Source organism: Struthio camelus, chromosome 1 (genome assembly GCF_040807025.1).
Source record: "Struthio camelus isolate bStrCam1 chromosome 1, bStrCam1.hap1, whole genome shotgun sequence".
Taxonomy (NCBI): Eukaryota; Metazoa; Chordata; class Aves; order Struthioniformes; family Struthionidae; genus Struthio; species Struthio camelus.
This window is the reverse complement of record NC_090942.1, coordinates 69,709,912-69,733,297: the sequence shown is the minus strand read 5'-3', so window position 1 is coordinate 69,733,297 and position 23,386 is coordinate 69,709,912. Positions and strand designations below refer to the sequence as shown.

General features: G+C 49.1%; 1 protein-coding gene across 1 annotated transcript in view; it reads left to right on the top strand.

Annotated features, from left to right (window-relative positions):
* The window catches only part of CACNA2D4 (calcium voltage-gated channel auxiliary subunit alpha2delta 4), a 134,432-nt gene extending 114,113 nt beyond the window's left edge, over positions 1 to 20,319 (top strand). The window contains exons 32-40 of the mRNA XM_068929936.1: positions 2,587 to 2,657; positions 3,504 to 3,579; positions 5,410 to 5,462; positions 6,491 to 6,546; positions 7,995 to 8,015; positions 13,457 to 13,574; positions 16,539 to 16,651; positions 17,479 to 17,561; positions 18,344 to 20,319. Of these exons, the coding sequence (XP_068786037.1) occupies positions 2,587 to 2,657; positions 3,504 to 3,579; positions 5,410 to 5,462; positions 6,491 to 6,546; positions 7,995 to 8,015; positions 13,457 to 13,574; positions 16,539 to 16,651; positions 17,479 to 17,561; positions 18,344 to 18,430 (678 nt within the window). The 3' untranslated portion in view covers positions 18,431 to 20,319. The remainder of the gene's footprint in view (positions 1 to 2,586; positions 2,658 to 3,503; positions 3,580 to 5,409; positions 5,463 to 6,490; positions 6,547 to 7,994; positions 8,016 to 13,456; positions 13,575 to 16,538; positions 16,652 to 17,478; positions 17,562 to 18,343) is intronic.
* The last annotated feature ends 3,067 nt before the right edge of the window (positions 20,320 to 23,386 follow it).

The following is a 23,386-nucleotide window of genomic DNA, read 5'->3' as shown; positions in this document are numbered from 1 at the left end:
CAGGGCTTTTCTGCCGATGCTTGCAGTCGTTTCCCCGTGACCGCCCCTGAGTTTTCAGCCATCTTTCGCTGCCCATCGGAACAAGTGCCCGAGGCACAGCTGCAGATCTCAAGTCTTGAGATTTCGCCACGTGCAGCGTCCCCTCGCTCACTACAAGTATTTCTTTGGGACTCCTGTTTTCTCCCCAAGGCATCTTGCAGGGTAATTCTGCAAGCAGTGCCCAGGTTGGACTCCCGGGACAAGGTACAGGGAAGGATCCAGCAGACCAAGACCCCACCTGGAGAGTGCAGAAAAGCAAAAGCTGGCTTTGCTTGAGCCGTACAGCAAGGAGGCTGTGCGCTTGCCCCACACCTGACCCATTCGGCAGAGCCCATTTGTCCGCAGCTCCCTGGTGCCAGTCCCACAACAGCCCTTGTTGGTCCATTGCCCTCCACTGGACTTAACAAGGTTGCTAGCAGTCACACGCAGCAGCACAGCAGACACAAAATGAGCTGCCTTCTGCTGTATTTATGTGCATCCCAGACCAGTGTGCAAATCATTTAGCGCGCAGGCAAAGCGTGGACAGATACCTGTCCATGAGCACTGATGGACCTTGCCAGCTGTGTGTGTGCTCCAAGATGCGTCTCTTTCCTGGCTGTAGCACATGTACTTGTACGCTCCCAGCTGCAGGGTGGCATGGCACACTGTGTGTCATGCCGGATGTCAGAGGTGATGTGAACCTCTGAAATCACAAGGGCCTGTGGAAAGCTGCCCAGAGCTGAGAGTAAGGAGGAACACAGCAGAGGGACATTTGCAGGAGCGGCAGACAGGCGGTGGAGGCAGGAGATTGTAATGAGAACTGCTTTGCAAAACGTTGCCTTGGTAAAGAACTGTTTCAGCTTGTGCCAAGTAGTGGCTTTCTGTGTTACTACCCGCACAGAGTGCCTAAACCAGTGCTTAGCTTTTGATGTCTGAGTCTGTGTTAAATGCCAGTTTGCTGATGCTCTTCTGCACCCATTCCCTAGGCCTTACTCTCACTTACACTAACATCCCCTCATACTTATACCAGTAAGAATTAGGCCCTCCCTGGGGAACATCAGTGTCTCCGGACAGTGCAGGTCCCCTTTGTGGCCCTGCAGTGACCCTCTGCCCTTACCACGCCAGCTGCAGATTGTGCTATGTTAAATCCCACTCCTCTGGCTCCTGCTGTGGCAGCAGACTGGCATTAAATGCAGGCAGCTGGCCTCCTAACCACCATAATCAGCTTGAAAGAGCTGGAGAGGTGGAAAAAGTTAGCGCTTGCTCAGACACATTCAGCTATGTCTGAGATTATTAAAATCCAAATGCTAGAAGGGAAGTTGATGTTATGTGTTGATTCATGCAATGAAACACCTTCTAAAGCCTATGGGAGGAGGCTCAGAACCATGTAACACTACTGTTAGGCGATTACCATATGATCTTATGTAAATCTTCATAAGGCTTTTTTAGTGGAAATGGCCCACTCAGATAAATGAAGTCATCTTTCAACTGTTAATACATGCTAAACAACTGGTAGCCCATCAGTGGAAAAGTAAAATGTACCCCCCCCCCCCCCCAAAATGCATGAATGGTTCTAGAACATGTTGGAGCTATTTACTGTGTCGAGATCCATGAGTCAGGATGCAGAGGGCAACTCTGTATCTGTATTTTTATTATTTACAAGCGTTGTATTTACTTGCTTGCAAACAAAGCAGTGGACTTGGCAGATTATAAGCATTTTTGTAATAGATTTGTCACAATTTACTAATCAGGAACGCCAGAACTGTCATTCAGTTTAAGAAGTCTTTATTGCGGTGGTTCCCAGAGTTGGGGTTGTGATCCTACTTGGGTTTATCAGTTCTGAAGTATAAATGGGACCAGAGGGTCACAAGCCCCACTTTTAGTCCAGAAATGCAAGCACAATTTGAGGATTGTTGCCCCCAAATACAACTTCTGCTAGGGTGGAGCCTGGGCAATAGCTTTGACTGTACTAGTGTCTGCTGCAAACTGAAGGGATGAATCAGTTTGTGATGTGTTGTTTGGTTTTTAAACTACTGCATGTTTGGAACTTGCACCGCAGTGAGTTGTAAAATTGCTTGTGTGCTACCTACCTCAATTTGTACTGTGCACTTATCCATGGTGAATCAGTTAGCCTCAGGTAGCTGGACAACAGAGGTTTTTGAAGCCGCTACAGCCCCAACCTAACAAAGCAGGCTCAAGCAGAAGAAACTTGAGCTTTTGGTGCCAGAGAACATGGGTTCACAAAAATTCACAAGAGAACCCAGGTTCCAAGTGCATTAATGTGCCTGGGTCTCTGCAGCTTTAAAGTCTGCCTTTTTCTGTCAGACTCTGCACGGACTTATGCGGGCTACATCATTTTAAAGCACAGTGGGAAGCGGCAGTGCGGGAAAGTCCTCCCTCTAACTTTCTAGCCAGCCAAAGAACAAGCTCTTTAAAATGCTTGCTGTGTGCGTTAGGTAGCAGAACCTTCAGCCTCTGGACAGACTGTATCAGCTGAAGCAGCAGAGCACTTGGAAATGTTACTGTTCACAGTTTATGCTGTTTTTTCCCTCTTTCTTGTGCTTGCAGACTGGAAAATTTTTTGGTGCAGTGGATGGCTCAGTAATGACCCAACTGCTAAACATGGGCATGTTCAAGCGGTAAGTGGTGGATCTCTGCTCTGTATTTCTCTGCTTTCAGATGGCAAGTGGAGCAGGGGGTATCAGGCCCTGTAAGCAGCACCACTGGGCAGGGGGAGGATGCATGAGCAGGTGCAGTTGGCTCTCTTACTACAAGAGCTCCTTTGACTTCCTTCTCCCCTTCTCCTGGCTTGCTCAACCATGATCACCACCCTCCTTGTTTCTCCTCATCTCATACCCTTCAACCTGCTGCAAAGCACTGTCGGATACAGTAATTCCCAAGCCTTGTGTTGCCAGAGAGCAGCTACTTCTCTGTCATTGCTAAGGCCAAGTACTGTGGGAAACGCTTCTTTGCATTTTACGTGAAAGCACTTCAGTTCCCTGTGCCGCTTGGAAAGTCTTTCTATGAGTGGTTGGCTGAGACGCCCCTCCAGACGCAGCATTGCAGTTAGCTGAGAACATTTCTCTCTCTTAAAAATACCTCTGTTACTTTCATTCCACACCCCCAGTAGTTTTCAAAAGAGAATTGAGAATTTCAGTGGATTGAAAACAGGGACTAGGGACACTTGAGGTATATACAATTATAATTTGCCTGTTCCAGAGTGCGTGTTGCTCATCATCTGAAATTAGGGACACATTTCTTCCTGTACCGACCCAGTTACATTAATCTGGGGCCTATATATCTCACTTTTCAAAATTCAAAACTGGCCGAAGAGCAGAGAAGGATATAAGCACGACATCACTTTACTTCTTCTGTACAGACCTTTTTTCTGGAACGTGGTCCAAGTAGTGCACACTGACATGAGTGTCTCATAGGCAGTTGTATTGCTTGCATTTGACCACCTGCTTGTTTTGTTTTAATTGTAGGGTGACAATGTATGATTATCAAGCAATGTGTAAAATGCCCTACCACCACCACAGCGGAGCCCGGCCCCTGCTCAGCGTATGTATCTCTCTGCATGCAGCCCTGGGATATTCTGCTTTCTTCTAGGGCACCTCCAACACCTTAATGAAGCACGTTCCCCAAAAGAGCTTAGTAGTTGTTTGCTTTCAAGTGATGGGAATGCCCAGCCTCATGTAAGGCAGATTTCTGAGGCAGTGCTGGCCACTGACGGTGCTTCCCAGTTTGGCTCTTTATTGGTACATAGGCTCTCACTGAAAATTTGAAGGACTAGGGAGAGGGCAGGAACTAGACTGTGTCAGGCTACTAAAAGCCAAGAAACCAGGTTGCAGCTGGAAGGAGCAGAATTGTTTTTACAGGCCATAGTTCTACTCAGCAGCTCAAAAAGGAGAGTTGCACTGTCAGTGAACAGCGCATCTGGGATGAAGCCATCAGCCTTTCAAGGAAGAGCAAATAGGCTTGGATAACAGGGAAGGAGGTTAAAGCTGTGAGAAGAGCTGATAGCCCAGAGAAAGGCTGAGCTGCCAGAGTCAACGGTTTCATCAGTACCCAAATGCAATCGCTTCTTATTCTCATACAACCTAATAATCTAATCCTGTTCTACCTTCCTAACCGGCCTCAACCAGACAGAACTAAGTAATTAATCCAAAGCTAGCCTAGTTCAAACCAGTTAAAGCAACCCTCAATGGGGATGTGTTTATTATTTTTATGATCATTTTCGATACCTTAAAATATAGTGTGCTGGAAATACATTTTATGGCATGACTCCCTTTTTTTTTTTGTACTAAAAAGTATTTTCAACAAAATAATACTTTTTAATAGTGTGTTAAATTTTTTAACAATATGTCAGTTTGGGCAAATGCTGTACTTATTCTGGATAGATAAAATAATACTAATTTTAGTGAAAATATTTGCTTGATCATATCCTATAGAATTTTGGTTACTGAAAGAAACGTCAAAAGATGTGAGCTATCAAAACCAGGCAAACTGGGAGGAGAATAACAGGTTGAGAGTTAAGCTCTCATCTCTCCCTTTCCCTTCCTAGCAAAACCCTCAGAAGCGTACATTTTTCATATGCATCATTCATAGGAAAAAAATCAATCCAATTCCCAACCATCTATACATTTTACCGTTTGCTAACTTATTTTGGTTGAAGATAAATGAGTTAGCAGTAACTGAAGATTATCTTGTGTCCTGTGACTGCTGTATCCATTTTGGGGTCTGAGGATACAGGGGGGATTAGAGGAGAGAGAGGTGAGAATTAGACATGGTCACCATGAAGAAAAGAACCAGCAGGATCCTCTGTAGATGAATTGTCCCTGGGACAATGCTGAATTTCCAATTTGTAGCTGAAAAGAAAGGAAATGAAAGTAGACATGCCATTTTGAGGAAAAGCTGGATAAAAGCACAGTCAAGTATAATCAATAGCAGATAACAGTAACTCCTGGACAATACTGTAGCTTGTCCCAGAAACGCTGCTTGCCATCAGAATATAAAAGCATCTGAAACTGGTGGTGTCCCATTTAGCTGTATTCCTCTCCTGCTCTGAGCTCTCAAGGTCATCCATACTGGAGAGAAATCATCCAGCAATTACATCTTCAAAGTCCTTCATACATTTGTGATAAACTCCCTGACCCTGCCTGGGAGGGGATGAGAAGATATTATTAGCAGCAAGGCAGCTCCACTGTCTTTTGCTGCATTTTGAGCGTTTTCCAGTGATATGCAGACTTTGAATTTCCAGCCTGTCTTCAAGAGTTCTGCCCAGTGAAGGGAATTGGTCTGAAATGTGGGGTCCTGCAAAACAACTATAAAATCTCTCTGACCAGGTCCTTATGGTATTTCTCTCTTTTTTTTTCCTGTGTTGTTCTCCAGCCAATTTATGCCTTTCTAGCTGCAGTGAAATGGCTGATAAATGATTTCCTCATGTGAGTACAAAAAGAGATGGGCATTTGGGAGGCTTAGACTGATAGGCGTGAGAGCTAAGAAAACGACAAGTTTCTTGGGCTCCAAGGCCCCTGAGTAGGACATTGCTGACAGCCTTTTTGTGACATTCAGCTCTCTGCTACCAGAGCCTGTGCCTCACTCCTGGGAGACAGAAAACTATTACTACTCCCATTTTGCAAATGCAGAGGCAGAGGCCTAGAGTGGGTCTGGGATTTACCTGAGGTCACTCAGTACAAAGTGGCAGAGTCAGAAATAGGACTTGGGTCTCCCGAGGCCTGGTGCAGATCCTTGATGCTAAGTCCTCTTTCCTGTCTCATTTGCCTGTGCTAAGTGAATGCACGTGTTCACTTCACAGGAGATGAAGACTGAAAGAATGAAGCCAGGAAGCTCAGGTCTGAGCAACAGGCAAAGGAGAAAAGAGCAGGGTGAGGGAAGGCCTTGAACTGAGCGCTAGCTTCAGGCTCATTTCAAACTGCAGGGAGGGGAGCAACAGTTCAGACTCAAATCAGGATCAGAGTGCCTCTGCTTGGCTTGCTGGGCTCAGGCTGAAATACTGACCCTGAGTATCCCAACCTGAGATGTGGAAAAGATCCAGATCCTAGGGCTTGAGTTCATTGCTGCAGAATTATTCAGTGTGACTTGCAGCTGACGCTGTGTAGCCAGAGTGCTGGCTTCCTGGCAGCCATCCGTGCCTGCTCCTCAGGTGGCTCTCACAGTGACTGAATCCCTCAGCATCACTGGGGGCCGCTGTAGTCATTCCTTCAGTGGCAAAGCCCACATATAGTATGTACATCTGGAAAAAGCCCATTTAGTTATTCCAGAACCCATGATACAGAAGTATACTGGATAGTGTGGAGCAAAACAAAAAACGAAAAACAAAAAAACCTCAGACTTCCACTGCCAGAATATTCATAGTGACTGATATTCACTGGGTCACAGGGCCATCTCACTGACACCTGCATCCCTCTAGGCTACTGAAAAGTGTCCTCTGTTCTTGCTCTTTTGACAGCTTCCTTTTGGAGTTTAACATGAGTAGCTTCTGGCAGTCAGACAACCTGGCAGATGGTAAGTATACAGGAATGCAGACACCCCATAGCACGTGAGCTTTACAGCCACTAGTGGCAGAAGAAGCTGCTTGGGAAAGCCAGCATCATGCAAAAACACCGCCCTCTGCCCACATTGCATCTCCCTCTGCAGAGTCCGGAATCCAGCTTCCATGAAGCACCAGAGCTGTCAGGGGACAGCCTTTAGACGAGCACCTCAGGGGAGGCTGCTTTCTTTTCCTCAGTATAATGGTTGGGGGGCGGGGGGTGTTGAGAAGGGAATCTTCTTTCCAAGCACCCACACACACCCACACCCACACAATGCATGCACAAGAGCCTCTGTCTGTCAGCTGCAGAGCCTTTCAGTTTGAAAGACTCCCTTTGATTTCTTAATGACAATGGCCTATGGGACAGGACAGAGTAGGGCTGGGACCAGCAGGCTCTGCAGAGCTTAGTGGAGGTCACTGAAAGCTAGCCAGAGACTAAGATTCAAACAAGAATAACATCTTTACATCCTTTTTTGAACTATCCTGTGGGATTCTCTGCTGAGTTGTACTGGCTGGTTCAAATAACACATCGAGGGTCTATACTTTCCAAGTGAACTCTCTCCAGAAGATAGAAGACCATGGCACATGCTATTGCACAGTAACTGAGTACAGCAGAAGAAGCAGAGGGATATGTCTGGGTAGAAATCCAGTGACCTGCCCTGGAGCTACAATGCTGCCTGCTAAAAAGGTCCCAGGAGCCTCTGTGGTCTCATCCCTGCTCTTACAGGCAGAGGACGTAAATGGCTCTGAGGCAACCCTAAGGGAAAGGTGAGGAGTGCTCTGCACAGCAGTGTAGACACTGTTATTATATCCAGACTAGTTGTGCAGCGCTAAAGGTGCTTTCACTAGAGGCAGTGGTATGTTCCCTGCTAACTGGAGGGCTAGGCTTTCATTTGCACTGAATTTTCCTAGTGTAATAGCAAAGCAATCATTTTTAGAAAGCAAAACTTCCTCCTAGGCAGAGAGCAAGTGCAGTGTCTGCGTACTGTTTAAGTCCTGCTTGGCTCCTCCAAAGAGATCACCAGATGTGGTGATGAAAGTTGCAGATAAACAGAGCGGCCCCATGCAGAAATCAGTGAGGAAGAGTCGGATGAGCAAGTACAGTACTTCTGTTAGTGCAGGAGTGACTGCTCTTACTGGAGGACAGACAGACCTAGAGGCCTGATGTTCCTGCAAAGAGCTGTTATACATGCTAAACGGCTGGAATTTGTTTTAGTCTGTGTTTTGAGATGTGAGCAAGAAGGGAGGGGGTTCTGGCTGCTGCATTACTCATCACTATTTCCTTTTCTGCTTTCTTCATCGCTCTCTTGCATCACCTCTGTGACTTCTGTGTATGAATTCATCTCCTTGTTGTGCTGCCATCATGTGAAACGGTCACGTGGCTCCATCTTCATCGTGTGTGTGTGTTATGTGATTTATCCAGCCAAGGCTGTCTTCCATCACTGTAAGTAGAACTGTTTAGCAACAAAAAGAGGAGGATTTAACTAGAAATCTCAGGCTAGGAAAGACATTTTCCACCTCTTGGACAATGTGGAACTTGCAGAAAGGTTTCACAGCGACACGGTTGTGCCTGGCTATATTTCCATGCACTGGAAAGAGAGGAAGCAAGCACTGCTGTTACTTGTTTAGCTGCCTGAGCTGGTGGCTGAAGGTCTATCACTGAGAAGTCAATAAAAGAAGGGTCACACCAGTCTCCTCAGAGATTGCAGGCCCAGACAAAACCATCACTCGTTACTGTAACATAGATGGGCCCTTTACACCTGTAATGCGGCATGTCCTTCACTTCGGTTCCCAGATGCCCTGCTCTTCTTAGGCATTTTGGTAAAAACAAAGACTGTTTCTAACAAAGACTGTGCCTTCTTGCAGTATAAACTGTATGGGTCTTGTAGACTTCAGATATTAAGAGGCAACTTAAGTCTTCTTTTTCACACCCCATGGCATGGTTCTGATGAATACCAGCCCAGCTCTAGGATAATGCAGAATTACTTTCAATCAGTTTAACTGATAAGTATATGCTCTAGCTCATAAATGCACTCTTACAGGAAAGCTGGAAATCCCTCCAGACACAGTCCAGACTGGCTGTGTTTGTATCTCACTGCTTCCATATCCAGCTTGTATTCACTGATTTGCTCTCTGCCCAGCAAGATGTATGCGTGAGACAGAGCAAAATAGAGACGGTTGGAATGTGTCTCCATGTATGAAGAAGAGGATGAGAAAGGGAGTGTGGCTGTGGATGAAAAAAAGGAGTGTCCGTGTGTGGGGGAGGGAGTAGCAGGGTGGAAGAATACTGTTGGGGCTGGAAGGAATGGATTGCACATGTTGTTAAGAATGAACTGTAGATTTTTGCCAGAGATGCTAACAGTTTCTTGACTGCCTGCCAAGGCTGGTGTACGCAAAAAGTATGGAGAGGAGACATTTTGTGAGAGAGAAATGGAGTACACATTTATTCAGGGGTATATACAGAACAGTTAGTGGTTGAGGATCTAATGCTCACCCTTGCCTGAATGTGCAGCTCTGGTTCTGCAGCCCTGATCATATTCCTGCTTCCCAAGTTCTCTTGCTTTCTGGGAAGGCAAGACTTGCTGTTGGAATATGGGCATAATTGATTCAGATTGCCCTTATCATGCAAATCTGCTGTTCAGTGACAGTGAGAAGACATGTTTGCTTCCATAGATTTGTCCCTGTTCTCAGCATCTCATCCCTGTCTGTGTTTGTAAGAGCTTCTACTTTTATGCACATCATCACAGATCTGAAAGCCTTTAATCAAGCCAAAAATACTTTCAGCCAAGGGTGCAGTCTAGAAAGGACTATTTCTAGAATTCCGTAGGTCAAAAAAGTGGTTTTTGACTGCATGATAATGTCCACAAAGGATATACAAGATAATTGATTAAACTCTGTGCTTTTTATTGCACAGAATTTAGCACTTAACACTTAGTATTTGTAACTAAGTGGCAGGTTTTGCCTCGTTTGCAGCAGCGTAACTCCATTGACTTGGGTGTCGTTATTCATGATTTATGCTGGTGGGAAAGAGTTCACAATCTGGGCTGTACAGTTCATAACAAGGAGCGGCGGCTTCCTTTGCTGCTCAGAAGGATTGGTTGCCAACTGCCTGACAAAGTCTTTCTGGGAAGTGCAGATGGTAGCAATGACAGCCTGGAATTAACTCACTCTTTGCTATAAAGTTTGCAATTTGTTATCAGCTCCTCTGGCTGTTTACTAATCCCTGACCACCAGACTTTCGGTGCTACTGATAACGTTTTGATGTCCAGCATGTGCATGCAGAGGCTCAGCCCAAGTGTAATGCGGATGATGTACATGCTACTGGGCTCCTCTGAACTTCTGAATACTGCTGCAGCTGCATTGCTTCCAAGGCAAAATAAGTGGCAGTAGGCTTAAGCATAATCTCTATCTTAGGTCTTGTCTCCATGCAGAAGTCAGGAGATTTTCAAGTGGCGTGTTTTCATTTAGCCTGTGCCAAGAAACTGATTTAGGGGGGACTTCTGCCAATTTAACACAGTTTAAAAATACAGCTTAGTGCACATGATGAGGTTAACCCAGAGCAAGCTGAATTGTAAGCATTTGTAAAAGACTGCAAACAAACAGAAGTGCTACTTCTGTTAGTGACTTAGCCCATGCTACCACTGGCAAAAGTGCCCCTGAAGGAGCTAAACCTGGTGCACTTCCTATCGCTTACCCTCGCTGCTGTGAGTGCCACCACGGTATAGTTTGGGCCAGGGTCAATGCTCGAGTGTCACCTCTCTACTTTGGTGCCCAGAGCAGAGAGGTTTATCCCAGGTGTGCATCATGCAATTTGTTTAATCCCCTTTCACATTAAGGCCTGGTTCTCCAAATCTCCCCAAGTCTAGCACAACAGCCCTGATTCAACACCGACTGAGGCTAGGAGGCTTCAAATCTCCTTCCATTCCGTATTTTCAAAGCCAAGGGTCTGAGTCACCCCCTCCTTACCTCCCTTTCCACCACTGATTTTTATATTGCATGGGGTTTGATGATGTTACACCAGGAAGCTAATGGAGAATCTAATTCTGTGTTGGGGAGGAAGGGAAATTAAGTCTCTGTTATATCTTTGTAACTCCTGGCACGAGCAATATGCTCAATTCTGGCAGACACTTGTACCACACCTTTATCAGATCATGTTTATTGTCATCACAGCTGCTGTTTTGCACAGAGAAAGGCAGAGTCTGGCTCCAAAGGCTCTGCTGCTATGAAAGCCCTGGTCAGCACAGTGCTGTGAACCAAATGTAACATGACAGGACATTGAGAGTTCATTGGCTTAGGACAAACACGTGGTCTTGCCACAAGCACGTCCCTCAAAAGGCTCCATCCCTGGAACAGACTGTGATGGTCTGGCCTTGTGTTTTGGAGTTATATAGTTATTTTCCTAGCCACTAGTACAGCAAAATAAGGCTGAAGGAAAAGGTTCCCACTCTGTTGTCCATCCTCCTTCTACCATCAGGGACTTCAGTGGCCAGAAGACTGTAAGTTTTTCATAGCTAGTCTGAGCTGGAAAGCATTTGTCATTTGTATCCTTAGAGCATAAATGGAGATATTCTGAGTGTTTCCTCAGAAATGTCTAATCCTCCTTTGAAATTTGCCTCAGTAACAGCATCTTCTACTGCTCATCCCAAGTAGCCTTAGGACTGTTCATCTCTGCGACATATCGTAGTAAGAGCCGTTCTCTGTTTGTTAGTAAAAATGGCAGAGGCCTTTCTGTGCCTCTGAAGTGTGGGGTTTTAGGTGCAGGGCCTGTTTGCACAGTGGTACAGCAGATGGTCACAGACGCAGCCAGAGAGCTCCTGGCTGGCCACAGAGTTGCCCCCAGACCCTGTGAACAAGTTTCATCCATTAAATTAAAGTGAATCAAGGGTAAATACATAGCAAAGCAGACTGCTGAAAACAAGCCTTATAGGCTTCTGGAATTGTGAAAAATGAACCTAAACATGATACTGAAAGGTGGTTCCCAGAGTCTGGAAGGATTTAAGTAGGAGGCTGCCTTGTGCGTGACATATTTAGAGAGAGTCTGAAGAAAAGCACAAGGCACAACTACCGGAGCCTCTGTACTGCAGGGAAGGGTTTACATACACATTGTAGTCACCTGATGAAGGCATTAGAGGGGAGATTTGGCTGTAGTTCCTGGCTCTTAATGGATGTCTTATGTCACTAGATCTCTGTGGCAGAGAGAGAAATCAGAGAAAATCATCCTTCTTGTCTCTCTCTCACATAATCCGTATTGTTTAGATGGCAAGCTCCCTGAGGTGGTGACTGCCTCTTACTGTGTCCTTCAGCAGTTTCAGGGCAGAGGAGGCCAGAGGTCTCAGGGAGGACCTTTGGGTTTTGCAGCAACACAGATTACCCATCAGTATCACTGATGCTCTCTTGGTGCCTTCTTACCATAGCTTTACTGATTAAAACCTCTGTTGCTGCATTTTTCTATAAAGCAATTGTGCTGGTGCTGATGCAAGGAATAAGCTGGCTGTCCTCCAGATCAGGAGGACTCTCTTCCCCTGCCCATCACACCTGGCAGTGCATGCAGCCACCGTGTGGGTGGAGGGCTGTGTGGGAATCTTTTGTGGTCAGACCCAAAGCTGATTTCGAAACCATTTCTCTTACTTCTTGTTGTTTGAGCCACAGCCACTTCTCCCCTAGCAACAAAGCCTCACGCTTCGATCAGAGACGTTCCCCTGTGGGTGACAGAGGCAGGAGATGCCTTTGCTACCTCTGATGGCAGAAAAACAATTCCAGACTTGCCCAGGATGAGCAAGGCAGTTGTTTTGGGAAAGGAAGTCCTTGCTGAACCCCCGAAAGGATGCCCTTGCTTCTCTGGGGAGGCTCTGTAAGGCAAAGAGGCAATTTGGCTCCCCCTCATCCCAAAATTAGTTTGGGAGCCCCACAGAGTGTGACTGATGAGTGATGACCAGCTGCTCGCTATCTCTGTAATGAATGGTTCCCTCCAGGAGCCGGTTCCTCACACAAGCTGGGGCTCGGCCGCTCCTTGAGAGCTGTCTGGTGCTTCCCTGTGGTTTCGTGGCAGGTCTGTTTGCTGCTGTTTTTTTTTTTTTTATGTGATATATATTTAACCCATCAAATTCCCTGCTATAGGGTCTCTCTGAAATGTCGCAGGATTCAGAAAGGATCAGAGGTTGATGGAGAACATGGAAACCTGGGAGGCTGCATTAAATCACAGATCTGTTTTAGAAAGGCTCCCAGCCTCATCTGCCAGTGGGGATACCCTTAACATGTAGCAGACTTCCCACTTGCCTACAGATGCTGGGGATCCCCATCAGCCCAGGTCTCCAAGCACAGACACTGAGGACTAGCCTAGCCACAGCTTTGAACCTGGGTTAAAATCAGTGCTTGAACCAGGGCTAGGTTAGGCAGGGGGGCCTTTATTAGCACAGCTGGCTGGGTAGACTCCCCCCTCCTTTGAACGCAGGGATACCAGTGTCAAAATGTCCCCACAACTGGCTTGTTGGCCCTGACTGCTGGCTCCCTGCGGAGGCTGCGCACAGTCACCCCACCACTATGTTTCTGCAGGGCAAGGGCCAGCCTCACTTCAGGGAGCCGAGTGGGAATTTCGGGAACATTTCTCACATAGACCGGGTTTCCCACACCACCTAGTGGGAGCAGGGATCACTGCAGTGCTGAGTGCTGAGTTTCCACAGCATCTCGCCTCTCACCTCCATCTCCTTTTTCTCTGGTGGGCACCTGCCTTTGGCCACCATCAGAGACAGGACACAGAGCTGGATGGGCCTCTGCTCCCACCCAGATGGCCAGTCCTAAATTCTTAGATGGTCACCTCCATACAGACCTCTCCTTTGTGAGCCTCTAACCTTCATTTCTTATCTTGTCTCCTTTTCACCATCGTAGCTCACAAGCATAAGAAGCACGACACCTTGCAGCCCTGTGACACGGAGTACCCTGTCTTCGTGTATGAGCCAGCCATCAAGGAGACAAACGGGCTGATTGAGTGCGGAGATTGCCAAAAGTAAGAATTACAGCTTTCATTTTGAGATTTCCACTCCTACCCAGCTCACGCGACACGCACAGCCGCAGTCATCAAGCGTGCCAACACAGCTCAATAGCCACACTGGACAACAAGGAGGTGGGCCAAGCAAATTAAAACTTCTGGATAAAAGAGAAAAAATTTAAACTATCTGTTAACAAGCAGAGCTGGCTGTAGAACAAGGGAGAGCATATATAAAAAAAAAAAAATCTTTCCATTCCACAGATTTCCAAAAGTAACCTTTTTTGATTTTTTTCATATTTTTGGCAAAAGTTTTCTCCTTAGAAAATTTTCCTTTTTGCATTGCTTTCAGCTTTCCTTTTCCTTTTGTATCTTCCTCTTTTCTGTTTTTCTACAGAAAAAAAGGAGAGAGGGAAAAGAGAAGTGTTAAACCAAAAGAAATCAAAAACTAATACACTTTTTTTTCCCATTTTCATTTTAAGAGAATGAACAGTCAAAAATAACAGAAAAGTCATTGTGAAGAGAGGCCATTTTCAGCAGTTATAAAGTGCCTAGCGCCATTAGTAAGCACATGTGGGAAGGTGAAGAAAGGATGAATTTCCACAGGTCCAGCTTTCCCCAACATACTCTCACACAAAAATGCACAGAGGAGTCAAAATGGATCTAACTGGAATCCCTCATAAAAAAAAAAAAACCCTAGCCAGTCTGACTTCAATCTTGGATCAACTACAGGAAAGAATTAAAGGTTAGGAAAATAACTTGTGCTAGTCATGACTTTATGAAAAACAGGCCTGGCCAAACATTGTTTTAGAAGAGGTTGCAGATTTGGTTAAAAAAGGTATTGTTTAGGTGAAATAAGCTCTGGGCAGATCCTAAGGAGTTAAGTCCCAAAGCAGACCTGTTTGTGCATTACATATTAAGCTGTCACCGCAGGAGTCACCACCACCAAACCAGCCTTAGGCTGACCGCGCATTGCTGCCGGGCCAAACTGTTGCCTTCTCACAGCTGGACTCTGGCGTTCTTTGCAGTGCCGTCACCCACCCTTGACAGGAAAGCTGACAGATGTTTCCACCCCAAGATTTTTTTGTACTTTAGTGCTTACAGCAACCTCCTGAATGGTGGGAACGGGGAGGGGGTTTGAATTATCTCAGGCTGAGGAGGCCAAAAACCCATGTCTCCTACTTCCTGCCCTGCTTGATCCACTGCCTTATTGTATAAAATGGGGGAGGCAGTACCTTCACTGAGCTCCTTCAGCAGCCGCTGAGTCTTGCTCAGCTCCTTCATCATTAAAGCAAGAGGCTGGACTGCAGGTTCTGGATACTGGTTGCATCTCTTTTTCCTCCTTCATGCAGATGCTCAAGAGAGGGGAGAGTTCAGACACAGGCTCTGTGTAGCATTTGCCACTGACCTGCTCAGGCATACAGGCTCTCTGGATCATGTTAGCAACCCCAGGCTGTTCCCAGTGGTAGAGGAGCCTTCATGCTTCATTGTGGGCATTGACTTCCACTGCAGAGGGTGAAAAGTTGGCTCTCAGTCCTGTGTATGGGGTGCCTCCATCCTGATTACAGAGTTTATGCATAGGTTAAAACCTGCTTGTCAAAGCTCCCAAAGTACTCATCGGTCAGAAATACTCATGAAGTGGTCACGTGCTGACACGTGTGACATTCAGCATCTCTACCAAGACTCTAAAATTCAATATAAAAAGATCAGTAGAGACTGGCCAAAGGAGTGGCTAAGGAGGCTGGCTAAGTGGTGACTAACCAGGGAAACAGAGCGGTCCTGCAGAGTGGTCAGGATGGTTGGCACAGGGGGACACATTCTCACAAACCTGTATTTCTACTGCCTGATCCAGGAACCTTCCTCCTTGGCTGCGAGATGGTTAGCAGGAATGGGGACACACAGAGACATGTGCAAGGTGCAGCATCGCCGTCCTGCCAGTGCCAGCACAGGCACCCTGAGCATGCCTTCTCTGTGCCCAGATGTGCAAACACACATCCACAGGCACATGCAGCCTTGTGAGCAGACACATTTCACACACACACACACACACACACACACACACACACAAAAAAAAGTCTCTCATGGACAAAACTGTACATGCAGTTGAAGCACATGCCTGCCTGTACCCTGCTGTGCCCACACAAGCCCTCCTGCCCGCACAAGCCCTCCAGCTCCTGCGCGGCCTGGTAGCAGCACTTCTGCATCCTTCTCTCGCATGATGCAACCCCTCACGTCCACGTGCATGGGCAAACAGCTGCTCCTAGACACATCCTCACCTGCACGTGCTGTTAGTCATCACTAGGCAGGTTTGTATTCTGCTTGTTCTACAGGGAGGGGAAGGGACAAACAAACTTGTGACCGCAAATTGAGGTGTCACGTTTCTGTCACGGCAGTAAGCAAACAAAGCACCCTTTGGTCAGTCCCAGCTCACAAATATAATGAATGACATTACTGGGATCTTCCATTTCTCATTCAAATAACATGAAACTGAGCAAAATTCTGTTCTTTGCAGGACCACATACTACGTACACCCTGCATTGTACAAGCACATGCATAACTATATGTTGACTGGGCATTGACACAACACCACATGAAAGTAGGCCTTCTCAGATGTGATCTTCATTTCTGACTGTAACTGGTACATGCTGCCTCATTTCAGTGTGTATGTATATGTGTTTTGGGAGGAGTGAGGTTTGGGGGTTTTAGTTTTGATTCTGGCTTTTCTGCCTAGCATGGAGTTGTAAATCTGAGCCAGTTAGGAGTTTCCTGCGGACAAAAAGGTGTGTTAATACCCTCTCCCCCTTGCACACATTCCCCAGCTGCTCACTATTTCTCTCCTGCTTTCTGCTGGCAGCCCTTTCTGATTTTCCCAGTTTTCTTTGCATTCCTTTGCTCTGGCAAGCAGGGCCAGGTGATGCCAGGGCTGCTGCTCTGGCTCTGCAGTGGGAACGATGTGATTTCTCTCTCGTGCTCCTTTCTCCACAGGATGTTTGTGGCACAGCAGATTTCCAGCAGTAACCTGCTGCTCCTTGTCATGGATGCCACCTGCGACTGCAGCATCTTCCCACCTGTCCTGCTGGATGCAAAAGAAGTCAAATATATCCTTCTACATGCAACAGGCTTGCAAGTCTCCACAAGCCCTTTCATCTCTGTGTTTGCTGGGGTGCAAATCTGCTCCTGTGGCAGTCACTGGGGGGGGAAGGGAAAGGGGGTTGGAGGGTAGTGCCCAACTTGCGGGACAGCCAAGGAGACAGCCAGGGAGCCAGGCAGGTCTGAGGTGTGGTGGCGAGGAGAAAACAGTCCTGCCCTTGAAAATGGGAAAACGGGGGCATGCTAACAGGAGGACTTGCCACAGCCACCAAGGCATTCCCTGCTGGAGAGGAAAGTGTCGAAGCCACGTCTCCTCTCTCCCAGGCCAAATGTCTCCTCTGCTACAAACTGCAGAGGGCAGGGCAGGAGCAGGGGGCGCGGGAATGGGGCTGTGCCTCGGTGGCACTCTCGGATGGGCCGTACAAGTGCAAGGGTTGGGCCAGGCCGTTGCAGGCTGGGAGGAAGGGCCTGTGCTGGGATGGGCACAGCTGGGCTGGCTCCCCGGCAGTGCGCATTTGTAACTCAGCTCTACTTGGTGAGGGCAGTGATGTGGTGAAGGCTGCTGCCATAAAGCCGAGCCGTCTCCATGCATTTTGCCGTTTTTCAGCTGCCCGTCTTTCCTTGCCTTCTCCTAGCGCTTCAGAATGGCCCCAACCTGCCTATCTGCATCTTCCCAGCTGCGAGATGACCTGTCCTTCCCTTCTGCCTCCCCAGCCTGTCCTTGAGGCTGGCTGATTACACCTAGACAATTTGCATCAGGACCCCTTTGGGCTGCACCATACTCATGTCCGTTTTTGCTTGCCTGCCTCTGCTAACATCCTTAACAGCCTCTCACATAACGCGTCAGTGAAGTGTGACCGGATGCGCTCGCAAAAGCTGAGGCGGCGACCGGACACCTGCCACGCGTTTCACCCCGAGGTACTCCCGTGGGGTGGGGGACAGGGAGGGAGAGCACATGCCTGGGTTCACCCGCAGCCCTACACACTGCGTACATGACTGTGAACATGCATACGTGCCCCCCCCCCCACCCCCCCACACATGCATTATGCATATCTTCTCCTCATCCTGCTGGCTGGACTGAGAAACAGCCGCCTGAGTTCCCAGGGGGTTTCCTAGCAAGAAAACGTTCACACTAGTGACATCTGTGAAGGGCCTGAGTTCAGATGGTAGAGGGTTGTCGGGTTTCTTTGGGATTTCTCTGGGGGGGCTTTGCTTGCTTGAAGAGCATCTGCTGCTGCAACCACCACTTGCAGCCAGGGGCTGGCGCAGGAGCAGACAACTCTGGTGCTGCTGGCATGAGCGTGGTCTGGGCACCTTCGCACAGCATGAGACCTCCCTGCCTGTCCTACGAGGCCAGGGGCAGACACAGTGACCTGCTCTCGGGCAAAGGACTCCCGAAGGAGTTGCAGGAGCTCCCTGCAGGTGCAGGCGGGAGCCCTCACGGCAGCACTGCTGTTGCAGAAGCAGATCCTGCTGCACCCTCAGAGAGCAAGGGCTGGATTGCAGGGTGCACGGCAGAGCATGGTGAGCGCTGGAGAGGTATATGGCTTTCTAGCTTGCAGACAGCAGCCTCGGCCTGTGGGAACCAGTCCCTTATTTTGCCTTCAATGAGTCTTTCGGAATGTGAGAGGAGGGCTCCCTTTCCTCTGCCTGGTGCCACCCTGGCAGTAAACATGCTGATGGCCTTATCTCCTTCCCAGGAAAACGCCCAAGACTGTGGCCGCGCTGCTGAGATCTCAGTCTCACGAACATTGCTCCTACTGCCCCTGGCGCTGCTCCTGCGGTGACACTGTCTGCAACGCCTTACGCAGCAGAGACATGGGGAAGGATGGGCGACTTCCGTTTCCAGCAGCTGGCCGGCCACAGGGTTGGAGCTGTGGGAGGAAGGACACTGTGGTGCGGGCCTTTCTGTGACTCCCTCCGTGACTCCTGGGGGAGATGAGGCACTAAAGATGCAGCACAGCATGTTCTGCATCCTTCCCAACAAGCCCTTGTCCAGCTTGGTGCCGACATTGGAAACAGTTCCCTCTACAAGAGTCCGCAGCCCAAGGCCTGGCCACAGTGGTGTGGGGACCAGCGGGGTCGGCTCTGTACACCACATTCCTGAGCTGCTCCCAGCCTGTTGGCTTATAGCAGAAGAGACAGAGGTCAAGGACATGGCTGACGCATGTAGGTTTGACCCACACATACCTTGCATTTTGCTGCTGCTCCTGCTAGGAACAGCAGAGCCCATGCAGATGCCCTGGGGACTTTACTGTGGCCGTGCCTCTTTCAGAGCCACACTGGGTACCCCATGAAGGCAGAGGGCTCTGCTCAGCCAGCAGAGGAGGGTGGGATGGATAGGAAACTTTGTCTACCTGTTGCTCTGTAAGAGCCAGGATTTTGAGCACCATGGACCGGGACAGCCGAGGCACAGCCATACCAGAGCAGGACCTGCACGGGTCCTCAGCAGGGAGGCAAAGCCTCCTGGTCTTGGGGGTGTTTGGTGGTCAGACCCCAGGGACAGGACATGACGCCTAACCTGAATTGCACTAACGTAACATGCATATGGACCATGGGAAGTAGCACAGCTTGACTAGTTAGCTGCAGCTACGCAAGCTCTGCTAAGGCAGATGTGGTCTCCAGCACAGACCTTGCCTAACACTGCTAGAACAGCATCCAGGTTCTTGCCTATATGTAGGCTTCTGTGTAGGGAGGGGTTATGTATGACCCACCAAAAGAGGGGGTAGGTTCTCTGCTGCCTGCTAGTTTCACTGCATAAGCAGCTAAGAAACAGGCACTTTTTCCCTCAGAGCTGCACTGCCTGGCTTACTGAAGCTGCCGCTGGCTGTCCAGTGGCGAGCAGCCGCCCGCCCTGAACCCAGCTGTTGGGCACAGGCTGGTTCTCACAGAGCTTTATGAACAAGGGGTGGGGAGCGCCTGTTTTTCCTTTTTTGTATGAACTGTTCCATATCATCTCTTTAAAAACAAATATATGGCATATTTTAAATAGATAAGTTGTGGCATTGGTACTAATCCCAGCCCTACACTAATCCCAGACATCCCTCTCCCTGCTGGAGCCCAGAGGGACATGGCACGGGTGGAGGAGCAGAAATGGAGCTGCAGTGTTTGGCCACCAGAGATATGCCAACACCTCACAAGGACTCCAAGAAGTGTTCCAGGTCGCTGCCCCGCTGTTTTTACTGGAGCTGTGGGAAGATGAGTCTCCTGCCTTGCAGGGCACTCTCTGAAGCCAGCCAGCTGCACCACACTTAGCCCACAGCCCTCTGATCACCCCTGAGGCAGGGTGGGTATGTGCTGGGGGTAGGGATACTACAGCTAACAGCTACGGACAGCAGCAGGGTCTCATCTTGCGTTCTGCAGCTTCCCCTTCTGTAGCCACCCACAGCACCCGCGGGTACACAGCAACAGCTCCAGGGGACCAGGCTGGCAGACAAGCAAGACAGTGCCTTGTCCTGGCCTCCCCTTCGAGGCCAACAACTTCAAGAGCCCTTCCACCCCTCCAGGCCCCTAAGAGCTGTCTGGCTCATCACGATGAACTGCCAGCTGCAGCAGTTGATGCCTTGATGCTGCCCTTCGCTCCTTGGCCTCGTTGCTCCTCACTGAGCCCCTCCTGCCACAGCGCCGGCAGCCACCTCTCAAGTCCACCACTCCCACAGCTTGGCAGTGGCAGTGGTTAAACAAACACACACACACACACACACACACACACACACAGAGCTCTTACCAAGGGCAGTTTTAACAGCTGAAGCTTTAGTGTCTCACCAGGATTGTCCCTTTCCCCACACGACCAAGAGCCCACAAATCCACCCCAGTGCGCGCTAGTACAGATGCTTCTCCTCCTACCACCACATCTCAGCCCTAAGCCTAACGGGCTCCTCCTGTGACTGCTTTTGCCTTATCAGAGACAATGTTACAGCAAAGAGGAACAAGTGCGGCACTGGAAGTAAATCAGCCTCTGGAAGTGGAGATGTTTACAGTGCTTCAGATCCAGTGACCTTTATTAGAGTCAGAAGCAGCCAAGATAAAGACTATACTGAGGAAAAGGGTCTTCTGTCAGGACCAAGGAGCTCTGGGTCCAGCTCTCAGACTGAGGAGCAACTGGCTCAGGACATCCCCCACTGGCTGATGAAGCTCCAAGCGTTGCACTCCTGCCCTTCACGCAAGCCCTCCTGGGGGACCCAGCTCTCAAGGGTGACCTCGCCTGTCAGAAAGGATTAAAGTCCCAGCTCCACTCAGCTTAAAAAAGATATATAAATACACACTGCCCTGCAACATAACAACGTTTGATTTCAGGTGTATTAATCCACAAGAAACAAGGTCCTGTAAACAGACCCGCACAGAATGAATAAGATGAATTATACCCAGTTTAGTTACTTCACTCAGTTTGTGTATAGGTTTTAACTGAAGGGAATGGGAGGGTAAGAGGGGTGGAAATTGAATTATTTCTTCAACCAAAAAACAAGGGTGCAGGCCTGCCAGTAAGTCCTGACTTAAAAGCAAAGCACACCCTGGGCGCTTGTCTGCACAGCAACTTTCACCAGTTTGCCCAATGCAACGGCAACCTGCTGCAGTGAGAAGCAGGAGGACAGATATTTGCACCTCGGTGGAGCTGGCACTGAGACGTGACCAACTAAGGCAAAACAAGGCACGCTTGGAGGTGCTGGAGCTGCCGTGCCAGGGCTTCCCAGGCTGCTGCGGCGTAGCCCGAGGCAGTGCATGGGCAAGGCTAGACCGTTCGGCTGGGCTCTGCAGCAGTGCCGGCATCGCAGAGCCTCAGCCCGCACTGCCTCGATGCTGCAGGTCCTGCTCCCACCCTGCTAGGTCGTGCTGCCTGTTCTGGTGCTCGCTGGCTGCCCCCCAAGTCCCCCCGGCGCCCCTCACTGCTGAAGAGCTCCCCTCCCATCAGCATTTGGGGCTTCAGCTGGGTAAAAAGGGGTGAAACCACATGGCAACTAGCAGTCAGCAGACGCTCTTCAGAGAGCTGTTTCAGAGAGCGCCCCTGCACCGGGACACGCTGCCTTGATCGGGACGTCATAGGCAACTGCCCGCTGCCCGCCACAGCCCCGTGCCAGGTGATGGTGGCAGCCTCGGAGCCGCAGCACTGCTGGGGCAGTGCTGGGCACCCCTTGCGTGGGGCTCCCTGCAGAGGGAGCCTGAGTTACAGCCCTGCCACTGGTGCTGCAACAGCCCGGCTCACTGCAGGGGACCCAGCGCCCCCGGCACACAACTGCCATCGAAACCCCAGCAGAGAGGCTTGGTCACGGTGGCTGCTGGAGGGTCTGCCCTGCTCAGGGCCCTGCTGGTCCACCCCAAAGGAGGCGGCAGGGGCATGCTGCAGCAGGCAGAGCTTTCTAACAAAGTGCTTGCTCTCTGTTCAGTTTGTCAAAGCCATTTATCAGGAGGCAGACACAACCCTTTTTTCCCCCCAGTGCTGCTGACCCATGGTGGGATGAACTGCACACAGGTATGTTTTTAGCCTTCAAAGGTTAAAAGCTTGCTTTTTGGCCAGCAAAGCAGACTCCAAGCACACCTACCAGTTTCTGTTCTCTGACTTGGGATTAAGCATATTCCACCTTATGTTCTGCTTGCTGGGCAGAGATATCAGCTCACAGCCCTGGAGCAAAAGACAAATCCTCAGGAAGAGCAGCTGCTCCAGCTCCCAACTTCTTCAGCCCTGTGTGCTGGGCAGAGCAGACAAAAATAGGTCAGCAAAGCAAACAGAGAGCTGAGGACAGAGGAGTCAACCAGCAGCTGAGCAGCTGTGAAAGAAGCCGTCTCTCATTTCCAGCCAAGCAGCATCACACTGCCACCCCAATACGGCACTATAAACCACAGCTGTAACTTCTGCAAGATCCCATCCTCCCTCATAAGGGCACAAGTTGTAGGTAGTGGCTTTTATTATAAAAGGACAAGACTTGAAGGGTAGAGGGTCACAAGCACTGCTCGGCAGTGAACAGTGCCAGTCAGACCCACCGGACCACATCTGGCTGCCACACAAATCGGGGCTCCATCAGCACTAAAAGCTGCAGCCGATTTCTTCCCAGGAAGGAGGAGAGGGAGTCAAGAAGGGACTCTGAATTATTTAGGATAAAATCCTGAGAACTAGAGGTTTCAGAAAGACCACCTCACAGGCTGCAGAAATCCTATTGCCTCGTACACTGTGGCAGGCACTGCAAGCGTCCCAGCTGCAGGCAGGGACACACACCTTGCACGGCTTTATGTACACATACCATAGCTTGACTCATGCTACCAAACCTGTGACAGAGCAAACAAACTGATGACTTAGATTCTCAAGTATGACCAGCCATGGATGATTTCATACCATAAAAAAGTGAGAAAAATCTGTCTTAGATATACCTAACATCATCTGTTTGCAATTCAGACAGGCCACAGAAACAGCAGCTTTTTAGCAGTCTGTTTTGAGTTGCCTTTTCCTTAGCAAGAGCCTGGCAGATCCCAGACTGGGGACAGCACAGAGCACCCCAAGGAGCCATGTTACAAGGAGGGCAGGTGGGGCTGACCTCTGTGAGTGCAAAGGACTGATATCCATGGCCTTGCTCGGTTTTATATGTCTCACTCAGACCTGAGCTTCTCAGAGTATTTTCCAGGATGCTCTTTCTGCTGACAACAGCAAAGCCCATCGGTACTACCTGCACAGAAACTCTGCAGTCTCATGTGACTACATGGGGGGGGGGGGGGCTGAAAGCAGCCAAACGCACCATTTACTTTTGCACAAAGCC